Source organism: Numenius arquata, chromosome 8 (genome assembly GCF_964106895.1).
Source record: "Numenius arquata chromosome 8, bNumArq3.hap1.1, whole genome shotgun sequence".
NCBI lineage: Eukaryota > Metazoa > Chordata > Aves > Charadriiformes > Scolopacidae > Numenius > Numenius arquata.
Genome location: NC_133583.1, coordinates 30,767,064 through 30,790,936, shown reverse-complemented (window position 1 = coordinate 30,790,936; position 23,873 = coordinate 30,767,064). Strand labels below are relative to the sequence as shown.

Genomic DNA, 23,873 nt, shown 5'->3' with positions numbered 1-23,873 from the left:
CCTGTCCTGGGCCTCACCCAGGAGTGTGAATATTAATTCACTGCATGTCTCCTCAGGCCTTTCTTTGGGCTGGGAGACAAGAAGAGACAAGCCAAACATAGAGCAAATCACCTGGAGAGATGCAACACTGGAGGCTGAAGAACCTAGACTACAGACCTCACCTGGGTTAATGAACCTTGCCAGCAGCCGGACAACATTTCCTAAAACCCAGCTCTTTGAATGGAGGAAGAGTAGGGAATGTGCCCCAAATTATGGGGGGAAAGGCTGAAGAGGACCGCAGACCAAGACAGGGAGAGAGGATGGTCTCAGGAAAGCTCTCTCTGATGTCAATCAAGAGATATTATCTTTCAGTGGGATCAAATTTATTTTTTTTTAAGTCTGAAGTGGATGGCACCAGAAAGGGACAGGATTCAGAAGTCAGCAGCCTGGGTTTTGAGAAACAACATCATGTGTTAAGACTTGTTTTATGTAAAGTTCATAGAAGTTGCATACATTGGATCGAGCAGGTCCTTGTCATGTTTAGTCAACCAGGGGAGCTACCAGTTGAATGCTCTCCACAAGCCCCCTCCCGGTCTCTGACAGATCACCCATCAGGAGCTCCAAACGCTGGAAGCAGGCTAGCAGGTTGCAAATCCAGTGGTCTCTCTGTGTATGTTGGTCAGCGATTGTCTCCAATGTATTGGAGAAAGCTGTCTGAATCTAACTTTGTTAAGAAATACCGAATCTTTGGGTACTCTGCACAGAGTTTGATTTAAGCCCTGATCTTCTTACTCTTCCCTGACAGAGACCTCTTCTTCCTCCCCAGAATTGGCTCATTACTGGAAGACTGAGGACGGATCTTCATCTCGGTAAAAGGGATGGAGAATTCATGGCCTTTCCATGGCTCCCAGTTCACCCCCTGGGAAAAGACCAAGGAATTTTTTTTATTAAAGCACCCACACTAGGTGTTGGGAGTCTACTGCTGCCCCCCTCCAATACACAGAGATGCTATTGTTCACCAGATTTTGACTGTAATTATAATCAGTCTTCCTGACACTCCTAATATAAATCAAATCTCTACCCAGTTTGGAACACAATAGGACTGAGCCATCTTCAAGCCCAAAGTAAGCCTGTGCAATGAGATGCACACCAAGACATGCACTGAAGGTCCAGGTATAGGCTACATGAGACAGTGAGCCAGCATCCCAGCATGGCTCCTAGTGAGTGTTCTCTTATGTGTTCCCCTCAGAAATCAAGACAGCTCCACCTCAAGTATCTCTGACCACAAGAATCAGGGGGCCATGAGCTCAAGTCCTCTGGATCCAAGGAGGACAGAGTAAGAGCTCTAAGTTTCCTTATGGATCATTTTCTTTTCAAATTAAATGAGTTAGGATAGCCTGGGCAATCTCTCCTGCTCCAAGGAGAGACATTTCCCCCATGTGTATTCTCAAGGCTGGCGAGAAGAGCTGACCACCAGACAGAGCTCTGCCACTCACCTCACTGTGCTTGCTCTCCCCGTATTTCCCATTGAGGTTGGCCAAGTGGCAGTTCTTGTACCACCATGCACCATGGTGTGTCAGAGCACAGTTGCTGAGAGCCACATCATTGTCTCTGTCCCATGTTGTGAACTTCCAGCCATTGTGGTAGGTCATTGCATCCCCTAAGGGAAGAAATGAAAGACAAGAATAGGAATAAGAGACCACAGTTGCTCAACCTACGGGCTTATACACCCTTCAGGCAGAACAGAGCAGGCTTGTCAGGGGAAAAGCAACAGCACAGAATGGGTCTGGACAATAATTTCTAAAAGGCTGCTGTTAGAGGGCATGTCCAAGGCTGGATCCCCCCAGTTGAAGGTCTAATGGCAAGAGGATAAGTGGAAGACTATGGACACAACGGCAGTGGTAAGGATTTGAGCCAACTCCCACACTGAGCAAAAGCTGCGTTCTTTGCACTTTCCAGCTGGGGAGCCCCAGAAGTTGCTCCCCCATCAGCACGTTGCCTCATGGAAATGCTTCGCAGTCTGCCTTTTCAGCTGATGTTTCACTGAGTTAGAGAGCCCTCTCTTCACCATGAAAAAGCAACTTTCTCCTGTCTTCAGCAGGAGACAGGCCTACGGGCTCACTCTCTTCAGTCTTCCCATTCTCTCCTCAAAGAGAACTACATCTGATCTAATCTGACATAATCATAAAATCATAGAATGGTTTGGGTTGGAAGGGACCTTAAAGATCATCTAATTCCAATCCCCCTACCATGGGCAGGGACACCTTCCATTAGACCAGGTTACTCAACACCCCTTCCAACCTGGCCTTGAACAGCTCCAGGGATGGGGTATCCTCAGCTTCCCTGGGCAACGTGTTCCAGTGCTTCACCACCTTCACAGTAAAGAATTTCTTCCTAATATCTAATGAGCCCCCATGCTACTGGCAAAAAAAAAAAAAATACACAGGTCCCAGCATTTGCTTCCCTGTGCAAAGCAGAGACAGCACAAGTATAAGGCACTCCTCACCAGCATTGCCTCTGTAATTCCCCACCGACAGCTTGTATCTGTCCTTGCCTGAGGCAACCTGGAAGAAGTCATAGACAGCATAGACGGATTCACTGGCTGTCCACAAATCCACCCGGAGCTCATAGCGGATGGGGCTGCTGCTTGTGAGATTGTGCAGCTTGTCAAGGCCTAGAACAAAAAAGAATTACTCTTAAAAGGGAAAAGTCTGTTCACCTTTGCAGTCCTAGACTCTCACCCTGCGACTATTTTGGTTAAATGAGCTATTTCCTGCCTCCCTCCTTCCCTGTTTGATGCTGTTGTGACATTTGCCAATTTTATTCTGTCTTATCTCATTTTCTGGCAAGAGACAGCAGTATCAGAAAAAACAAACAGCCTAAACCAGTGCAAGACTGGCTGTAGTGCAACTTTATTTTTCCCAGAACATTTAAAGACTCTTGCTCCAAAGACATTGACCTATTTAGTGCTGGACTCTCTGATCTACTCAGAGTTCTCTAACAGAACAAGACAGATAAAAATGACCTAACACACCAAGTTTTGTGTAGTATCCTGGACTTTGCATTTTCATAAATGCAATTTATTTCTTTTTCCTCTCATAGGAACACACAAGCCTGAAATAAACTGAAATAAGCAGACTTTGGCTTGCTCTGAGACTAGTCCAAAGCCCAAACATGCCAGTGGAAAGACTTAGCACGCCTTTAGAGATGCATCAGTGCTTCACCAGCACTTCTAGGGAAGACAAAAATGCTGACAGTTCTAGACTGCAGGCTCGGGGAGTTGGATATCTCAGCACTCCTGTGCTTCTGCAAAGCTGATCTTCAGCTCTTTACTTGGTCACACCCTTGTACTGTACCAAGCCAGAATTCCCCAGTGGGATCTCCAAAGCCTTCCACGTAATTTTTCCAGCGTTTGTAGAAGTCTAACTCGCCAGTGCTCCGCCTCTGAAACACCTGCAAAGCAAAAATTGCTGTGTGAGAGCTCATGACAGGCTGAGGAGTGACAGGGAAGATGGGGGTGAGAAACGCTCATCCTGATTCAAATGCAGACAAAAAGGGGAAGCATTCAACTCTAGCTGATGTTATGCTGCACCTGAGCAGGGTACACACGGGAATCCATTTCCATTTTCTGACTGCAGTGAATACTTACTTAGCTGTACAAATTTCACAGTTTAGTTTCCACAAATGCCTATGGACAGCACAAATCTAAGCATGATATAAACACTTAAACATAACAAGCTTAGGGACAAGATCCACAGGGACATGTGGATTTCTAAACTTCACTAAATTCAGAGGGACTTAGGCAGTAACATGCAGCAATTTATTTCAGTGAATAAAGTCACTTATCACTGAAAATTAAAGGTAAAAAGGGAATAAAGATATTTTTATTTGGTCGTTTAGGGAGGCAGCTATCAGAGAACCTCCGACTCACTCTTTTACGTTCATACGCATTCCTCACCTCAAAGCGTTTGTGCTTCTGCCTCCAGATTCCCTTGAGCCATTCAACAACTACTGTGTGGTCAGGGTCCAGGTGCATGCTCACAGCACTAGCATTTAAAATACTAACAGGCATCAGCTGAACTGCATTAACTGTCCATACATGCAACCTTATACTGTGGTCAGGATGAGATAATATAGCTTAGTTAACTCATTATTAAAGGCAGTTAAGCTAAGCTATACTACCTCATCTTAAGAAAGGGCTGAAGGCACCCTCTTATACATCAGCAATAATATAATCCTCTGTGGCATTCATGACCAAACAATGAAAAAGCCTTTGAGCCTCCCACAGCATTCCTACTGACAGTCTCAGGGGGTACATCAGCATCCACCACCCTTCCTAAAACATGCCCCTCCATCAAGGCAGGAGCTGAAACACAGTAGTGCAGTGGAGCAAAGACCAGTACCAGTACTGGGTCCACTTGATTACATTCATAAAAAAAACCCAAACAGTAAGGAGCAGAGAATCACTCACTATCCACCCGCCTCCATCAGTGGTCATGTCACAGTACACCTGCATCGGCCTGCTGCTATCCCCGTTCAGGTAAATGGTGTAAATGCCACTGGAGGTGTTTCCATTCTGCTGCGTCTGGCTGCAGTCCGCGGGATACGGGTAGAGGAAGCTAACTGTGAGAACAGAGGCGGCAAAAAACTTCACATCAGCAAAGCAGGCCATAGAGCTGGAGGAAGCATTTCACACCCTTAACAATCTCCTAACTATGGTACTGGAAGAAAAGTAAAGAAACCTGCTGTGCACTCACGCAGTGAGTTGCACGAGCAAGTTGCTGCCGGCAGCCTTCCCCACTGCCTGGGAGATGGCACATGGACAGGGTCCCCAGAAGCTGCAAGAGATGCAGCCCTGGGTTGCAGTGAGAGCAGGAAGTGGAGCCCTTTTTTGTGAAAGTGGGAGTGCCAGTAAACAGGGACTTTAATTTCTCTGCATTTCACAATTTGTCCACAACTGGCAATCCCTGTGGGCACTGGCACAGTACAAGAGGCTCCCACAGCAAGTTTTTGTTTGATTTGCTGCCATTCTGGTATACATTTCCTGACCTCTGAAAACAACCTGGGCAGCAAAGCAATCCCACAACAGTACTTAAACAGCTGTGCCTTACCATTACTAGGATGGTGCAGAAAGATCTCTAGCGTATCATCATCTCTCCTGCCCACTGGCAGCTCACCAGGAGGCTTTCTCCCGCGCTTGGATAGCAAGGTTTGCCAAGCAGCACTGACCAGTGTGGGCAATATCCATTCACACTATCCTGTTGTGTTTCCAAGCCTCCAGATGGTGTGGCTTAGAATGGACTCCCAGCCAGGAGACACATCATTGACTCACTAGATGGTTTGCTTATGATCACATAGTTTCCCAGTGCATCTGTAGCACAACTCTACCTCTGACCTCTACCATAAAGCACAACAGCTGCAGAGCACAAGGAAAGTGCAACAACCAAGGCCAACTCCTACCTGTTGAGAAGGTATTGCCTGTCTTTCTGCTCTGACGATCTCCCTTATGGGCCATCACAAAGATAGTATACCTCACTCCTTGTTCCAGTCCTTCCAGCACAAACCGTTGTTCACTAGGACTCAGCTGTAATTCCTGCCAAATAAAACACATCAAAGATCAATCCAATTCTGAATATTATTTAGCTTTTCTTGACCACAGTGCCTCATACTCCATATGTATTTAAGGGCTTTTCTTGTAGAGTTCAGACAGGCACATTCACTGTATATCCTTGAAACATGGAGTCCATCTCCTCAGAGGGAAGATTTGGCGCAAGGTCTCAAGATACACTGTTAGGACACTGAGGATACTCTATCCTAGTGAGTGCTGCCCTTCCAGGTAATATCAAGTTAGAAAAAGAAAAGTGAAGAAGCAAACGTGTTCTCTGCACATGGTAGTCTGTTGGGAAGAGGTTTTCCACTTTCACAAAGCTCCTCCATAGCTTCTACTCACAACAGTAGCACATCTCCTTCCTTAAGCTCTCCCTCCCTGGGCAGTGGATAGCATAAATTCCCCCTCAAAATTGTTTTTCTGTGAACCATATACCCACAAGATCCAACTGGCAGAACCCAAAATCATAGGGGTGATTTCAGTGGGGTCTGCGAGGCTGAGGAATTAGCTGTACCTTGCTCATGCCATCTTGACCCTGGTAGGTCAGAGTGTAGCCATCAATGTGTGCTGCAGGAGGGGTCCAGGTAACCACACCAGTAGAATGAGTCACATCTGATATACGGAGGTTCTTGGGAGGATCAATCTCTATTGAAAAAGAAAAGAAAAGTCAAGTCCCATTGCACAAACGAAAGATAGCAACTGCAGTGCAGGGCTCGGGCTGAGCTTTCAATGCCTGATCCTGTTAATTGGGAACTTCTGAAGTGACCCAGTGACCTTCACAGTTAGCAAGAAGCAGTGGAAGCCTAGAGCAAACATGGCAAGGTCTGCTACAGATGTGGTTTAGAATGTTTTGTGAGCCCTGCAATTGGCTCAACTGTACAGGGTAGAGGAGGTCCTGACACGACTCCCTGAGAAGCTTCCATCAGGCTCATCTCTGATGAGCATTCACAGACAGATCAGGTTTGACTCTATGTCCTAACCCTGGAGCATGGCCCATGTGTGGTCTGCTGAGAGCCCCTACCCCTCGTTTCCCTACTGCAGATGAAGAATGACTTTGCAGGCTTTATTGTTGTCATGTTTCAGCCTTCTTTAATAAATGCAGGAATACAAAGAAGCCCACAGCTTTATGGTTTAGACTGTGCTGTATGTGGGACACCAGCTCCTTCACTGACATCAAAGGCTAAGCCAGACTTCCTGTGCAGTCAAGACTGCCCAAGTTCAGCATGAGGAGAAGAACAGAATTATTTTTAAGCAATGCCAGTTCACAGCAGTTGTCAAAAAGCATCTGTCTTATGAGATACCCACAGCAGGGCTGCAGTACTTTCCTCAGGATAAAAGCAATTTCCAAAGCTTAGTTGGAAGTAACAAAAATCAAGAAGCCTCTCCCTAATTCTCATCCTGTGCTTGCTATATTCAGGTGTTTGGGGAACATCTTAAGGAAGACAATTTAAGGAGTAAGTTTGTCTGGCTTTCCAAGTTTTATAAAGAAGGATCTTGGTGAGTGGTACTAGCCTTCAGGGAATAATGCTCCAACCCTGAAGTACACCTGAGTTTACAGCAAACTATAACTGAATAATTCACTTAACTCCCCACTTTTCCATAGACCTCCCTAGGGGACTACGGCCATGTCATTTAACTTGTCCATTGATTCAGTTCTTCTCCATATAAACCAGGCAACAACACTTCCTGGACCTTGAAGAGTGCTATGAGGATAATCACAACAGTAATTATAATGCATCAGTGAAATATTACAGTTGTGAAAAGGCCACAGAAGATGACAAAGCCAAGCTATGTCTGTCTTAGATAATGAGAAGAGTGGAGCAGAGTGGTTTCTCCCAGGAAACACTGCTCTCGTGTATAAGGTTACCACTTAAAACAGATACAAAGGCAGAAAAGAATCAAAACACTGAATACAAGAACAACAGGGATAGCAACACCAGTGTTCACAGAGCATGTTGTTTAAAACACTGGCTATTCATTATAAAATTGTAGACCACCTATCACTAGGCTCCAAGTTAAGCGTTAGTTCATTATCTAATGAACTCATGCTTCGTTTGGAGACCACTAAACAATTGCCTTAAGAAAAACACCACAGCAATCTTCTCAAGCGTGGCTCATTACATGTATACCTCCCGCTGGACAGAAGAGGGAGCCAAAAGGTACCAAATCCATAACGAGAAGCAAGGGATGGGAAGAGCAGCCTTAGAGACTCCTACAGTTTCACAGCACTGCTTTTGAAGACCAGTCAGCGGTTTCCTTGGGTGCAGGAGACCACCAGAGAAAAGCTCCCTGCCACAGCCATTTTAAATGCTAGGGAATAATCACCTTGAGTAAGAAAATGTATTTTTCTCCCCCTCAGAAGTTGCATTATTTTTGCAGAGGTGCCATTACTCTTGGAAATATAATGCAAAAAAAAAAAAAAACCCACAAAACAACCACCTCATGGGTTTTTTTGTGCAGATGTTTCAGGAATATCCCTACTAATGCTAAATGCATTCCCTCTCACAGCAGTTTCCCTTCATGTAAAATCTCCAGGTGTCTCCACTTTCATTCCAGTTCAAAAAAACCCCAACATTTCAATTTGCTGAAAGTTTCCATGCATTTCCAATTCCACACAGGTTCAGTCTTTTGGCTTCAAGAGATCTCCATTTGTCTCCGTCAGCTGCCCTCGACCTCAAAGCACTGGGGAACTGCTTGGCGTCTTGCCCTAAATCCAAGCTTCAGTGTTTCTATCTCACACCAGCATGATTCGTAAACTAAGAAAAGGACATTAGCAAGGCCAATGGATATGGACCGACCCTGAAATGTTCCCAGTACACCGTAATCCTTATGGCTGACTGAACAGGACAGATTTAAGCCTGCTTGGCAGCCTCCTAGGACCAGTCTAAGGTCACAAGTCAAAGGGCAGGCCATTATTTTTAACTGTCCCCAATTCTAAAATGGTTTAACTATGGCTGTTAAACCTCTATTATTGGTAAACTTGATAGCAGTACACGAAGCACCGCTTGCTTTTGATTACAGACTAGTGAAATAAGCTGGGTACCATCCATTGCCATTACTCCTATATTACGCCATCTGTGTCTTCTTTAACAGTAGTCTCTATTATGGTAGCCTATACTCACACACTTGAATCTCCAGAACGGGTTTACTACTGTAGATCTTCATTACCCTCTAATACGAAGAAAGATGATTAAATGTAAAATAACAAAGGATTAGGGTCCTTCTACCCAGTTTCACTTCCCTCCTGCCCACAATTACCTGTCAGCAGGTCAATGCTCACTCTCTTGCTCTCCTTGCTTCCCAGCTCTGCCCAGAGATGGATGGTGTATTTCATGCCTGGTTTCAGTCCTGTCAGTGTGGTAACGCTCCTGTCTTTCCACACTTCTACTTCCTTGGTGTCCCCATCAGCAGAAGTGTAGCTCACCATATACCTGTCTATGGGAGCTTGGACACTATCCCAGGAGATGGTGGCTGTGTCCTCTGTCACTTGGTCAGTTACCAGATTCTTTGGGCTGTCCACTCCTAAAAAATAAAGTGCAAAGTAGAAAGCATGGGTAACTAAAAGACACATGTGTTCCCCTTAAAACTTTTGCTCTCTTAAGCCCCATGATCCTACCCTCAGGAAGCTAAGATTGACATGGACTAACTCATCTGTAGCTTTTTCTGGGTCTCAGTGGCTAATCACCACGTTTGCTATTGACAATACAGAACTGGAGTAAGACAAGGTAAGGCACTGAGGCACAGCCATCTTCATACAGAGGCCTCAGGAGTAAATTATCAAGCAGAGATTCAGGGAAGAGTGATTGTGCAGAAGAAGGTCCAACTGAAATTTAATGTTCATAAGAATTTAGGTCTGACAGCCTCAAGAGAGATCCATTATCCAGTTATTTGGGAGTGTGCACAGCCCTGGAGTCCTCGTCGACACTGGGTACACTGAGGCAGAGAAGAAGATGTGAGAGACTGAGGCAGCACCAACACTCTGCTCCCCTTTATTCACCTCCCCGACAAATACCTCTTTTTGACTTCTGAAGTGCCAGCAAGGCATAACACTTCTCTACAGCACAACTGAGGGAAGAAGGCCTTAGCAAAAGGGGTGGCCAAAGGTGAACATAATCATAGCTAATTCCATCCTTCCATAGCTGCAAAATCCCAACCCAAGATTTTCACAGGTCACCCATGGGAGTGTTTGTGCTTGCCCTCTTGCTCTGCTTGCTTCCTTTCCCTGCCCACACACAGATGATGTACAGCACATCTGCCTTCAAACTAATCAGGTCAGCAAGACCTGTATCCTACCCCACCTCTCCCTCATTCCCAGGAAATGCTAGCAGTGTCCTCTGCCAAACAGTCAGTCTTTAGTCTAACTAAGCAAGCAGCTTCAGTAAGCAAAAGCCTTGATTATACAAAGGAAATTACTTATAGTTAAGAGACTTTATCAGGTTCAAACCATCTTCTACCCTGTCGTGTTTTGGGAGAAGATTATTAACATAGGGATGTTTCCTTTTAAGTCTTGATTCATTGATAAATACCATTCTTATCAGCAACACTAGTTGAACCATCCAAAGTCTAGGCAGGATTCAACAGCAGTAGTGTCTACTGTGGGGCAGAGCTCAGCCACACCGGCAAAGCTTAGCATACCTGAAGACCAAAAAGAGCAGGAAAAGCTGATAAGTGAGGACCACAGTGCTTTAGCAGTGCTGTGAAGCTCACATTGGGCTGATAGTTTCTGAACTAACAGAGCAGGTAATAATTCCTAAAAGTTCTCTAGACTTGGCACCGACTCTATCTGAAGCTTGAAGGTGCCTGGAGCATGGATGTCCCCTCATCATAGGTGACCACAAGACAAACCAGTGTCTAGTATATGCTCTGCAAGAGGCCAGAAAAAAAAAAAAACAGGACAGAAATTGAGATCACCTCCACAACATAGTGCAACATAGAACCACAAAGATTCTCTGGAATACCTGTCACTGCCTCAGTGCTGATCTTCTTGCTCTGCTGGGCTCCCTTCTCTGCCCAGAGAAAGATGACATATTCAATGCCAGGCTTCAGTCCTGTCAGAGTCGTGGTAGTCTCATTCCTTCCCACTTCCATCTCCTCTGTGTCACCATCAACAGAAGTGTAGTTCACTATGTATCTATCTATGAGGGCCTGGACCCTGTCCCAGGAGATGGTGGCCGTGTCCTCTGTCACTTGGTCAGTCACCAGGTGAGCTGGGCTGTCAATTTCTGCAGAGACAGTTAAAAGTGAAGAACACAGACTGTCATAGTCAGGCTGAACTGTGACACTCTTTCCCCTCAAGGGCTTTGCTAGTTTCTTCCATTTTCAAGTCCTATTTCTGATTACACACTGATTGGACCCACAAAGCTGGTAGGTATCAAGGTCTGAAGTGATTTGACTGGGGTCTTTAATCCTTTAATTCATACAGAAGCATTCTGAGGGAACAGCACAGCCAGTCCTGACCTGGACAGAATAGAACCCTTGCAAAGCACGATATTGTTACTTTCTCTTTTTCTCACGGTCACAAGCCTCTAAAGCTCGCATAGATGTTATCTGTCCAGAAAGTGAGAGAACAATCAAAGATTTTTTTGTTAAGATACCAGGATGACCTGGGTACACATTTACTCATCTTCCTTCAGCAAGTCCCTGACCTAAAGCATGGGTCTTGTTAACGCTTGCAACAGCTTGCAATCGATTCAGACATTCAGCTTTACAGTGTTGTTACAAACCAGCACAGGACTGGCCATACAGGGGAAAGTAAGTCCTGGTAAGAACAACTGAGGAACAAGGATTAATCATCCCATTGCAAGAAAAAGCATCCTGCATGCTGTTAATCTCTCTGCACTTCAATTTCTTCATCTGCAAAAAGGAAGTGAGCCTTTCCCTATTCCACAATGAAGGACAAACAAACTAACCAACCAGAATAAAACAAGACTATACAAATACATGAGACACTGCTTCAAAGGCTTCATTTTCCCTAATCCCTATTAATAATTACAACACAGCCCATTTGTAGTACATACAGGTAATTAGAGTCTCTCTGTGATGAGCTGAATAAGTTTCACAGCAAGGTGCACTAACTTGAAGACTTGATGTCTTAAGCCTGAATCTCCCTCTGCCATGAAACTGCCTTGGGATGGACTTATTCAGTGTTAAGGCAAAGCTGGGCTGTAACTTATACTCTTAACCTATCGCCCTCTTACCTGTCACAGCCTCAGTGCTCGCCCTCTTGCTCTGTTGTTCTCCCTTTTCTGCCCAGATGTAAATGGTATACTCCATGCCTGGCTTCAGTCCTGCCAAGGTGGTGACATTCTTGTCTTTGTCCACTTCTCTCTCCTCTGTGTCGCTGTTAGCCGAGGCGTAGCTCACTCTGTATCTGTCTATTGAAGCCTGGACTTTGTTCCAGGAAACAGTAATTGTATCCTCTGTCACTTGGTCAGTCAACAGCTGAGTTGGGCTGTCAATTTCTGTAAGTAAAAGTCATAATGATCAGAAGTTTTAGTATATGGTAATCACAATGGTCTAAAAGACACAGACAACAAGATTTTATAAGGCAGAGGTAGTATGTTTTATTAGACTGTCAAATATATTTGGAAAAACAGATGAGCTTTGGGAAATGATTCTATGCACAAAGACCTAAAAAGGGCTTGGTTGTCCAAAAGCTTGCTTGTTTTAATTCTCCAGTTCAAACCAGTAAGCCTAATAGAAATTTCATCATTAGCTACAAACCATATTTTGATCATGCAGTATAAATAACTGACACTTAAGCGAGTCCCATTGGATATCATCATTTGTGGCCCCAAATCATTTTATACTGTTGGATACAGTGCAAGAGGGATAAAACAAGGGGGCTAACTGCCTGCAAATCCTACCATTCTTGATGCATTGTTATACACACTTATATGTCAGTGCCAGGGTGGCCAAGTCCTCTGCCCCTGCGCTGGGTGAGCTGGACTGTTGATTTCTGCAGGAACAGTTAGAAGCGAAGAACATGAGTTGTCCCGGTGAAGCTACACTCACTCCTTCCCCTCAAGAGTCCAGCCAATTTCTTCCACTTCTCATCTTTTATTTCTTATCAAGGATGGGCCTGAACTACAAAGCTGGGAGGTACCCAGTTCCGAGGTACTTCAGCTGGGGTCTAGGTCTCCTCCTCACAGCTGCAACAGCAGGGCTCTTTGTTGGCAACAAAAGCACAGCCGACCCTGCGCAGGCAGAAAGGAAAGCCCGTGCAGAATATGGGCGTTACTTTCTCTTGCTTTCTGAAGACCACAACCTCTTGTCCGGGGTGCTCTGGGAATTAACCCAAAAATAAAATTGCCTGCTCAGGATCTCTGTCTGAAATGCAGCTCTCTTGGGACAAGATTGTTTCATACTAAAGCAAAACTTCCTACTTGTCACAGCTGTGATGTCTGCTGGGCTCCCCTCTCTGCTCAAAGGCAGGTGACATACTTTTTGCTTGGCTTCAGTCCTGTCAGAGCAGTGACGCTCTTGTCCTTCCCCCACCTCCATGTTCTTTGTGTCCCCATCAGTCATGTTGTATGTCACCAAGTACCTGTCTATCAGAGGCCAGACCCTATCTCAGGAGCCTGTGACTGTGTCATCTGTCAGCCATCTGGCCACCATGTGGACACTACACTGGCAATTTCTTAAGAGAAGGTTTGAGGGTGAAGAACCAGGCAATGACAGCGAGAACTACTTTCACATTCTCCAACAGAAAAAAAGCCACTTTCAATCTCCTCCCATTACCACAATCCTTCCCTTGCCCTTTTCAGGGACAAAAACATGACGCTAGACTTCACAATCCTTAAGTCATTATCACAAAGCAGCCTGCAGGAATGTGGCCCTTCAAGGACAGCCCAACAGCCCATGACCTATACAGAGAGCATGGTTTTTTGTGTTGGGTTTGTTGGTTGTTTTTTTTCCACTGAACTGCTAAAGACAACTCAGCAGCCTGAGTAATGAAGGACTTGCAGATGCCTCCCGAATTATTGGAACAGCATTTCTTATTCTAGCTTATTCTGCTAAAGGCTCTAAACTCCATGGCACAAATGCAGAGCCATCTGACGGCTACACTGTAATTTACCACACACCAGCTTAGCTGCACTATGATTTACCGCACATTCGCTATGGTAAAAGTTGTGATTTTCCACCTGTGTGTGCTAATCTCACCTCTTTTGTGAGATGGAAATACATTAATTCTAATGTTAATGAAATATGCTGAGGCTCCTTTGAGTCACCCTAGAGCGGTGCAGACTGGGAACGTGTATTTGAATAATCACAGCTCAGCTACTTAGCAGTATAAGATTCTCACCTGTGGCAAGAAAAATCAAGTGAATTATTTTCTTGAGTGATATGAAAATCAAATGATATGAAAATCAAGCTTGTTCTTTAGCTATAATTGCATTGCAGCTGGCTATGGGCTGTGCCTGTATGCATTTGCAGTCCATTTAACTCCTGAACTCCCAGGGTGGTCCAGGAGCTCCCCAGCAAGTCACCCGTATCAGCAAGAACATGGGCTGGCTTGAGACAATGGAACAACTTAAAAGTAAGTGTTTGACTGATCTTCATGATTAAGCATTTCACTGATCCTTACCAATCCCCTCTGGGTGGGAACTTAAGACAGTTCTACAAATTCCCTGAGGCAGCTCCTGTTGTGTCTAGTCTGATTTATATGCTTAAATGTGTTGGTTAACATCCTGAAGTGGAGCATCCCAAATGCTCCTCTACGTAATTTCTGCTGCAGAAGTACAGATTGCACATAGATAAGACATTTGTAAATCAGCGCAGAAACTGCTCCTATACACAGAGCCACACTGGACCATGGCTGGCTGGATTATAAAAACTGAGCAAAACAGTAGTTCAAGGCATTTCCCAATCTGGCTGCAGACCCTGCTGCAAGCACGCTTCCAGTGGAAATTCCTGGCCACCAAAGGACAGCGACCAAATGTTCTGTTCAGAGACTTGATTCTCCACATGATCCTTACTTTATGATCCCACAATCCCAATAAATTTGTTTTACCTTTTTAACAAACTCTCTGTGCAAAATGTGTATGAGCTCCCTGTCCTGTTGGGAAAGGCCACAACAGTCAACCAAAGAAAAGCTTGGAGGTTGTTTATGGCATTTTAAAGACAAGGCATGAATTACACATGCCAGTTATGATGCTTCAGTTTTGAGACTGTTTCACTGTTCTCTGCATCAACAGTAACTGGTGCCTTGCCATAAGGCCTGTCCACAACAGGACTCAAAACAAAGAGCCTTGAAGCTGAGCTGGAGACCTGTTCAGACGCACTAGTAAGAATGACAGGAATTTTTTGCCTCACTAAAAACCGGTGCAAAGCAGGAGAAGCTTTACAAAAATAAATAAAATTAAATTTATGGAGTTTGAAACTCAAACTCAGCTCCCTCTGCTGCTGCTAAAACTTACCTGTCACAGCTCTGGTGCTTGCCTTCTTGCTCCGCTGGGGTCCCTTCTCTGCCCATATGTGGATGATATATTCCATGCCTGGCTTCAGATCCAGTAAGGTGACGATGTCATTTTCACTTCCCACCTCTATTTCCTTGGTGTCTCCATCAGCTGAGGCGTATCTCACCATGTACCTGTCTATGGGAGCCTCAACTTTATTCCATGAGACAGTGGCTGTGTCCTCTGTCACTTGGTCAGTTGCCACATTGGTTGGGCTATCAACTCCTGAGAGAACATTTCAAAGTGCAGGATTAGGAAATTCCAGCTGAATTAAACCACTGCGATACCTGTCACCACACACACACACACATTTCTTTCATTTTTGCCTTGCTGCTTTGGCCAGCTAAAACACAGAGTCACCCAGGTTCCCTCTACAGCCCCTCAAGAAAGGCATGCATCCAGGAGAAACAAGCATAGTCAGACTGGGGAGAAAGCAGGACTGTTCTACCATTTATTTGAAACTTTTCACTATTTTTTGCAGGAAGAGCTTGCAGGCCACCTGCCTCACCTTCCATGGCTACCGACTTGAGCGTTACCTTCTTGCTTGCCCTCCTCACAGCACCAAGTATGGGCCCCATCCTTTCTCTGCCTCCAGTCAGCCATTTGTTGCTCCTCCTTTTCTGCCTGTCCTGCAGACCTGTCTCTCAGACTCCCCCAAGGCTTCTGCTATTTTAGGCGATGAATCAGAGTTTAGTGGTAGCAATAGCTGCTATTTGTCTTAGTCAAAGCTCCTAAATTCCAGGGGTTACATACAAATATGAGCAGGATGACTCATTGTGGATTTGTTTTTCCTTTCTAAGAAGTTTTGCATCCCCCAAGTCTGTGAGGAACAGCTTGAAAACACAAGCTAAGGGCGTTCCAAATAATCAGTCTATGCGAGGAAGAAAAGCAGCCTTGCAATGGCAGTGCAGAGGTTATAGGTTTTGTTGGTTTAAAGCAATTTTCTTTTAATAGAATAATTTACAAGACAACCCCAGGAATACCAGGCCCGATTTGGAATTTTTCAGTCTTTGGACACAGCACGCCTACCCTTTTGTAAAGGGAGCTGGATTTCAGAGTTTGCAGAATCTTACAGGTAGAATGAGAGTTCAAAATTCTTGAAGGTCTTATTTTCAATATAATACTTCATATATTCTGCCATGTTTTTGAAGATCTTGAAGCATCAATGAACCAACAGGGTTTCCATATCTGCTTTAACATTCAGGTCTGGAATGCAAGCTGCCAGTTACAGGAAAAATAGCACTAAAGTAACAGTAGCATCTGCCAGGCCTTCTGAGCTGTGCTGGGCACACAATCAGAGCAGAAGACAGCTTAAAGATGCTTTTGTGCCCTCCCCATGCTGGAGATGACTATGACTGGGTCTCTGTTACAAGACAAAGCAGTCCAAAGCTTCAGCCTCTAAGGGCCAGCAAGTAGATGAAGGCTCTTCAGTCCCTTCACATGTAAGAGGTGAAGACTCAAGCTACCACAGAAATGCCAGGATTGTGCCACTGTGGAGCCCGCTGGACAAGCACAACTTCATCTCCATGGGGGGCAGGTGTATCAGACCACACTGGGACTATATCCCGCAGTGGAAATGCAGGCCTGGCAACACTCTGCTGATCTGCTCCTCAGTCCAACTGTTGTGCTCAGTCTGGTGAACAGAAAAATAATGCTGGAACCTGGCAATATAGGAAGGAAGAAGAACTTGTCCGCTTCTTTATTGCTTCTGGGCTTAGAGACCAAACAAAGCAGTAGCAGCTAATAGCTGTGAGGCAGCGAGTGGCAGCTGCCCAGAGAAACTACAAGGAAGGGCCATACCCAGAGAGCAAATCATATGTGCTAGGTTTAAGTGAGGTTATCCTGTCAATGATCGAGTTAGGGAAGTCAAAAACTGGCAAACTTTGAGTTACTGCTGGACCTGGCTCTGAGCTCGTTTGAGGGTTGTTATTCCATACAGAGGGCAGCTTACTACACTTACCCTGTGTCTGGCTGGAGCTGTTAGTCAAGCTAGGGGTGAAGTTACTGTAGGTTTAAAACCAAAGCAAGAGACTCAGCTAGGGCTAGGTTTAGTGTTTAATAGATGATGTAGACAAGCTTAAACAAGATATAAACAGACCTGGTTGCAGGTCATGCATGAAGAAGCAGCCAACTGTACACTTTTCGTGCTGTGATCTTGACAGATCTGTCTCCGAATGCTGTAGAAACGTCACTATCATAAAAAAAAAAAAAAACCAAAAAAAAACCAACCCAAACAAACCAAAAAAAACCTCTTTCCACGTACCAGTCCTACCACTCACTGAGGATGGTTTCCCCTCTGTATTGTCTTTCACAGGTATGACGGTGACCTCGTACTCTGTGCCAGGTTTCAGGCCTACAAAAAGTAAAAGGAAGCATTATAAACAATTAAGAAAGACAGTAATTTTTCTTAAATAAATCTGTTTTGTTCAGTCTACCCAGTTCTTGGTTTGTAGCAGAGAAGAACTTAAAGTTTAGATTTCTATCTAACTTCCTTTTGTCTTGGGAATGCCTCGCTAGCACTTTTGGTCCAGGCTTGCCATTAGGGCATACATTGACATAGACAGAAAGCGAGGATTTCCTTAACATGAGTGTTACCAGCTCTGAAATAGAATATACTTTATTCCTAACAAGGACAGAATTAAAGCTGAATGAATATACCTTGAAACTTGCTATCCACAGAGCACAGAAGCTTTGTCCTTGTGGAGACACTTATTATTATGGGATAGGAGAATGCCAATTGATCTCACCTTGTCTTACAGCAGGCACAAGCTGAAGGAGCACTAGCCACTCACACACAAGAGAAGAATTGTCTCTGGACTATGGTCTGACAATCAGTCACTCCTGCCAGTTGTTCCTGCCCTGTTTGGAATACCCACAAGTACTCACCGGTCATGATGTGTCTGCTCTTAGGGTCATTGCTTTTGGGCACCATGACCTGCTTCTCATCCATATCCACCAGGGACCTGAACTTCAGCTTGTAATAATCCACATCTGTTGATGGGTTCTCCCACTCCACTTCCAGGGAGTGCTCCATTTCCTCCATCATCCAGATGGCATTGAGTGCAGGCAGGACTGGGAAGGACAGCAGAGGGCCATGAGGAAGCAGGATGAGCACCAAAAGATGAATATAAGATAGGAAGTTGCTAAACAGCTCCCCTCCCTCCCCAGTTGCCTGCTGTGAGACCTGAGTTGCTTTCCTGAAGCCAAACTGTTAAACAAATACAGCACAATCATTATTTCAACAGGCTTAGTTTTATGCATGGTAACGCTCCAACTCAAGAGGTTTTTGGCTCTTAGCTCCCACCTGTTGTGCTAGAAGTAAGAAAAATGTCAAATAACCAAACTTTCCACCGCTTTTGCCAAGTGCAAGCAAACGGCATACCACCAGCTGCTAATAAACTAGCATTTCAGATCTGGAGAGAGAAAGAATGTGTCAAATATGCAGTCTTTGCATACCCAGCCTCCTAACCCCAGTAACACCAGGCTCATCCAGTCCTGGGAAGAGACTATGAAGAAAACTTGCTGTTGCAAGCATGTTTGGCAAATTAGTACCTAGGAATGACATCCCGCCTACTTTAATGTCCTTTCTGCATCCAGTTGAACAGTGTGTTATTAACAACATGCTGGCCTTATCTTATATGCTTCCATTCCTGCTTCTTGCAGTAGGCAACGTTATGGATTCCCTGGAATTCAGGAGTGTCAATGCAAGCAGGATTTGGACAAGATAAAGGGAGAAATAGGAAATTTGCAATATGTTCAGCCCCAACAATATGTATCTGTAAATAGATTCTCCAGAGAGAAAAATGGCAAAACTGACTGGGAGGAGAAAGTGCTCTCCCAAGCTCAGACAGGATGTTACAAACCTGCAAAGCCAAACAATTTGCTCCACTTGTTTGAATTTAACTTTAAGGATCTACAACTTCTGACTGGAAAGAAAAAGACTGCCTGCTCCTACCTGTACTTGCTTCTAGGTACTTGGGCTCACTGGCAAAGCCCTTCTTCACATGACGAAGCATGACATTATATGCAGTGCCAGGGTGGAGACCCACAATCTCATAGCTGAACTGCTCTTCAGGCACATGGACTTGTTTCACCAGTGTCTCATACCCTACTGGGTAATAGCTAAGGAGGTAATTATCTACATCAATTATTTGATCCCAGCTGACAGCCAGAGAGTTCTCTGTGGAGTTCAGTAGCTGCAGGTTCTGAGGAGCAAGCACTAGATGAGAAAAAAAGAAAAACATTGCAATGAGGATGATGTCTTAGCATTTGGTCCAGGGCTCACATGGCCATGCAGGAAATTTTTTCAAACTTATTTTGACTACAGAGATAATACAGAACTGGAACTCCCAGTCTGTGGTTATCTTGGATTTATCCATTTCTTTCTGCCCAACAGCATATCATTAAAAACAAATGAACATTTCAGTCAGTAACAAATACAATAATTTCCTGGACTCTTCTTTCCAACTTCTAAACCCACGCTGGCATGAGGAAAACTATCTCATAAAGCTGTCCCTTCTGATGCCTCCAGGAAGAGAAAGAAAAGGCAAAACCTTCTTTTTGTATCACTCAGTTATTTCAAAACATCAACTGGTCCCCAGAAGCGGGGAACATAGCTTCTCCATGGCAGAGGTAAAAAACTGAGCTTTTATGCTGATAGAAACTTACACTTGGTGCTTGCAGGAGATCTGGGCAAATCTGTGGCACATATTAAATTTCACGACACCAACAGTGCCTTAACCTTTTTGCCTCAAGACAGACAGATAATCATCAGTGTCTGGAAGCAGGCCTTGAAAGCAGTCCTGTAGAACATTTGTCAGAAAGTTTACCTAATTTTAATTACAAGCAAGCACATCATAAACTGATCAAACCTTTCAGAAGCCATATTTCATTAGCAGGCACTAACCAATAGCAAAACATACATAGGAAGTACCTGTAAAAAGGCACGCATCAGCAAGACTAGGTCAGACAACATCATGAGATTCTTCTCACTTGAAAGGCAGAATTCATTCCCTTAATTCACAGCTCTCACCGAGTTCCACCCTCAATTTGTGCATGCCATTGCTTTTGATGAAAACTTTGTACAAAATGTGAGAACATTCATCCTCCCTCTCCTTGTGATACAGAAGCTGGATTTGAATAACCCAGCTTTGCAATAAAATACTCAAGAACCTAAATACATATAGTGTAGTTTATCCCTTGTCTAAGCATAGTTCAGAAGAGGATGGTATCTGCCTCTCTGAAAAGCAGAGATGTGGCATAAGAAACTAATATCATCTGCTTAGGACAATGCCTAGGACAGCTCGTGTTTCCAAGCAAGAGGTTTTGAAGAGGGGTTGTTGCAAAGGCGGTGACTCTCTAACCCATGGAGATCTATTTTTAGAAGTTTTCTTGCTCTGTCCTGAGATATACCAGAGGCATCTTCTCCAGACAACATGATGAACGCAAGCACTTCAGAACTGGACAAAAACCAATCTGGTCAGAGCAGGGGGAAGAGGCCCTGTGAAGGTGTGAGGGGGAAGGAGGCGCTGCTTGGACTTGGTAACCCTTGAAAACCACCTCCCGTTGCTCCCTGACGGCAGAAGACCTCCTAGCCTGAAGTGAGCACAGACAGAGCACTAATTGGTGAGGTGAATTAGGAGGATGGGTGGTTGTGGGCTGTTCCAGAGTCCATCTTGCATTCTGCTCTGTCATCAATCTTTCTCCATCAGGCACTTTCTCATCCAGAAGCCAGCTGAGGTCCTAATGGCCAAAGCAAGCAGGAAATGAGCCGCACAATTATAGATCCAGCGCTGGGCTGAGAGCTCACATGGAGGCCTGTTGGGAACCCTGGCTCCCCTGGGAACAGCAAAAAGTCCCTCTTTGTTTTCCTTTCCAATTTCCTAATTACAGCACCAACACACAGACTTCCTGGTTAAACTAATATTGTGCTGAGATACCAAACAACTGTTTTTGTGGATACCCATGTTTTAAACTGTTGGTTTATTCATCTTCAAATATCCCACAGTGCTATTTTGGAATGCCAGTAAACAAAGTCCAGAAAAAGCACAGGCAGATACCTGCTGTTCAATGTGTCCTTATCCTCTAGTTTGAAACTTCACAAGGAATTGCAAGCCATTAATTATACTCTTGCATGCTGGACAGTAACATCTAGATGTTCAGACGTTCCTGTTACCTTGGCAATATACACCAAAATATGTAATTTCATGATCTGAGACACATAAAAACCATAGTAATAATAATAAATAAACAAAAACAGTGCTCAGTGTAAACCTCCCAGAATGCAGAAATCTAAAGCAAATTAGAACAGAAAAGGCAATTTCAGAGCTATGGGAGAGGAGTGCTTGGCTACAGACGCTGAGACAGGAACCATTTGCCTTTGGACCACTGCAAGCTTCCATTCTTCTGCATTATTGGCCCCCCTCCCTTCTGTGTGTACTGGTGGGGAAGGTTTTGGCTGTCTGGGTTGTCTTCTCCTTCAGCTGCTACACATAGGCTTGTGCTAGTGCTACCATTAACTGATTCCACCTTTCCTCAATTTAGAAACATTTTCCAGGCAATTCTTGAAAACAAGGACCAGTCAGCAATCCTTAGCACAACAGGAACTCAGAGAGGAACGTGGTAACCCCAGGCCTGGCTTACCTATGGGATTAACCAAATGTTTATGGGAGGTAGAGAGGGAAACTCAGAATGAAGGAAAGAAGGGAGAAATAACTCACAGGCATGTCTTACCCTGGGAGCAGTCGAGTCCAAAGAAGCCTTCATGGCAGTAGCACTCTCCTGTGTCACAGAACCCATTGCCACTGCAGTCCCCAGGACATCGTTTCTCGCTGCAGTCCTCTCCAATGAACTCCTTGTAGCACTGGCAGACCCCTTTAGCTGTGTCACAGATCCCATTGCCACTGCAGTTCTCAGGGCAGAGCTGCTGGCTGCAGTCCTCACCAAAGTAAGGCTCATCACAGATACACTTCTGACCATCGCAGCGCCCATGGCCACTGCACTGGCCAGGGCAGGCGGGGCGGGAGCAGTCGCTGCCCTCCCAGCCCTCGTCACACTTACAGCTGCAGGTCTCAAAGAGGAAAGTCCCATGGCCACTGCAATGGGACACACCTGGACAGAGCAGCAGCAGGATGCACAACAGCAAGTGTAACACACAGATGAGAGAAAATAAATTAAAAAAAAAAAAAAAGAAAGAAAAATTAGGAACATAGCAATAGACAGGTAGTACAAAACCGTGTTCAAGGTCATTAAAGGGAAAGCACAAATATTGCTGGAAAATATGGACTGAAAAAGACCTGAAGACGTCACTTTGTCCATCTGTCCCAGGTCCAAGAAGGGACCAGCTCTACCCTTGCTTTTCCCAACACATTTGTCCATTGTCAGCAGGAATACAGATTCCACAACTGCCCCAGAGAGTCAATGTGACAGGTTTTCACAGCCTCTAACCTGAATCTTCCTGGCTGTAATTTAAGCCCACCATTTGTCACCACAGGTATTATAAAAATGGAGAGCACATTATTCTCATCTGGTATACATCCTTTTTTTTTTTCATGTAAGCAAAGACTTCGCACTTATTCCTGTCACCATTCCCCTAACAACATCAGTTTGTTAAACCTTCTCTTAGAAACCATGCGGTATAAAACTCTGATCACAGGCAGAGCTAGCGGCCACCACAAAACATCATCACCAGAAACTCTGCTCTTCTTTGAGTCAGTTATCAACAAGGAAATAAAAAGACAAATTCTCAACAACTGCAAAATTCTAGAGACAAAAATAAGAAAGGAAGAGACAGCAACAAGAAGCGTCTCCCTCATCTCCCACTCTCCCCTCCCCCAGAAATTCCACCATTGAATCCTTCCACCTATGTGAAACTTGGGAACTGTTCCCTTCCACTTCTAGGACGTGCTTGGTGAGATTTCCCCTGCGCTGGTTCCAGAAATGGTATGTACTACCGCATTTTGGGACCTTCACATCATAGAAACCAGAGCACCACCCCATCTGTAGGACTCAATCCATTTCACTTGTGAAGAACCCCCATAACCTTGACAAACGGATTCCAGTCCCCAAATCTCTGCAGTAAATAAGCTGTATCTGGGAAGTAAGAGCAGATACTGCAATTGTTACTTACCTTGGCTTCCCCCACAGCACTTTTGAGGGCTACAAACTTCTCTCAGCTCTGCCACTTCTTTCTCAAGCTTCTCCATCCTTTCAAGCAGATCCTTAAAGTGGGCCAAAGTTTCACAGTCCCCTTTGGGTGCGTGCACATGGATGTTGTGTCTAAAGATTATATTCTGCTCTTCATTTTCCTCGGCCTCCCCAGGATCTAGCTGCACCCCACTGTTGTCTTCATGCTGTAATGGATCTGCTTCCACCTTAATCTGAGAGGATGTGGGCAGGTCAATCTTGTAGGAGTGGCTGAAGGATATTCTTTGACCATTGCTGGTGCAGTTGTGAGATGTAGGTTGTTGAATGGCAGATGTCCAGAAAGCACAGCACAGCAATACTCCCATTGGGAAAGCAAGCCAACTCTGGAAATCCATCTGGTAGGCTTTCAGAGGCAGCACTGACTCTTCAAACAGCACAGCTGCTTTCAAGAAGAGGAAGAACGTAAGTAGTGTGATTGTAAAGCTGGTTTTCATGCTTTTCTAAAATACAAATTTTGTTTTGCCCTGATTCAATACTAGGTTGGTCAGTACCTGGAAAAGAGTCACCCTAGATGAGTTAGATACAAAAGAGCTTCTAGACTGCCAGGCTAGGAGCTATAAATTTGCAACGTTCAAGTGAAACTTAGTATCACAGTCCATTGCAATTTTTAATTATGCCATAGC

General features: G+C 44.7%; 1 protein-coding gene across 1 annotated transcript; it reads right to left on the bottom strand.

Annotated features, from left to right (window-relative positions):
- Positions 1 to 350: 350 nt before the first annotated feature.
- Positions 351 to 23,585, bottom strand: TNN (tenascin N). The gene is made up of 16 exons (XM_074152081.1): positions 23,174 to 23,585; positions 21,778 to 22,155; positions 19,001 to 19,264; positions 17,932 to 18,117; positions 17,309 to 17,398; positions 15,007 to 15,270; positions 11,785 to 12,048; positions 10,546 to 10,809; positions 8,846 to 9,109; positions 6,102 to 6,232; positions 5,440 to 5,572; positions 4,451 to 4,602; positions 3,336 to 3,432; positions 2,486 to 2,653; positions 1,476 to 1,639; positions 351 to 898 (listed from the first exon to the last, which is right to left on the bottom strand). The coding sequence occupies exons 1-16, from the start codon at positions 23,583 to 23,585 to the stop codon at positions 752 to 754; spliced, it is 3,378 nt and encodes a 1,125-aa protein (XP_074008182.1). The 3' UTR covers positions 351 to 751.
- Between the last annotated feature and the right edge of the window lie 288 nt (positions 23,586 to 23,873).

Excerpts from the sequence above, each read along its gene's own strand:
- TNN (XM_074152081.1), bottom strand. The coding sequence starts at position 23,585 with ATGGATTTCCAGAGTTGGCTTGCTTTCCCAATGGGAGTATTGCTGTGC. Across the intron at positions 9,110-10,545 it reads CAGCACTGAGGCAGTGACAG|GAGTGGACAGCCCAAAGAAT; the intron begins GTATTCCAGAGA and ends TTTATTTTTTAG. Across the intron at positions 1,640-2,485 it reads GAATTACAGAGGCAATGCTG|GGGATGCAATGACCTACCAC; the intron begins GTGAGGAGTGCC and ends TTCTTCCCTTAG.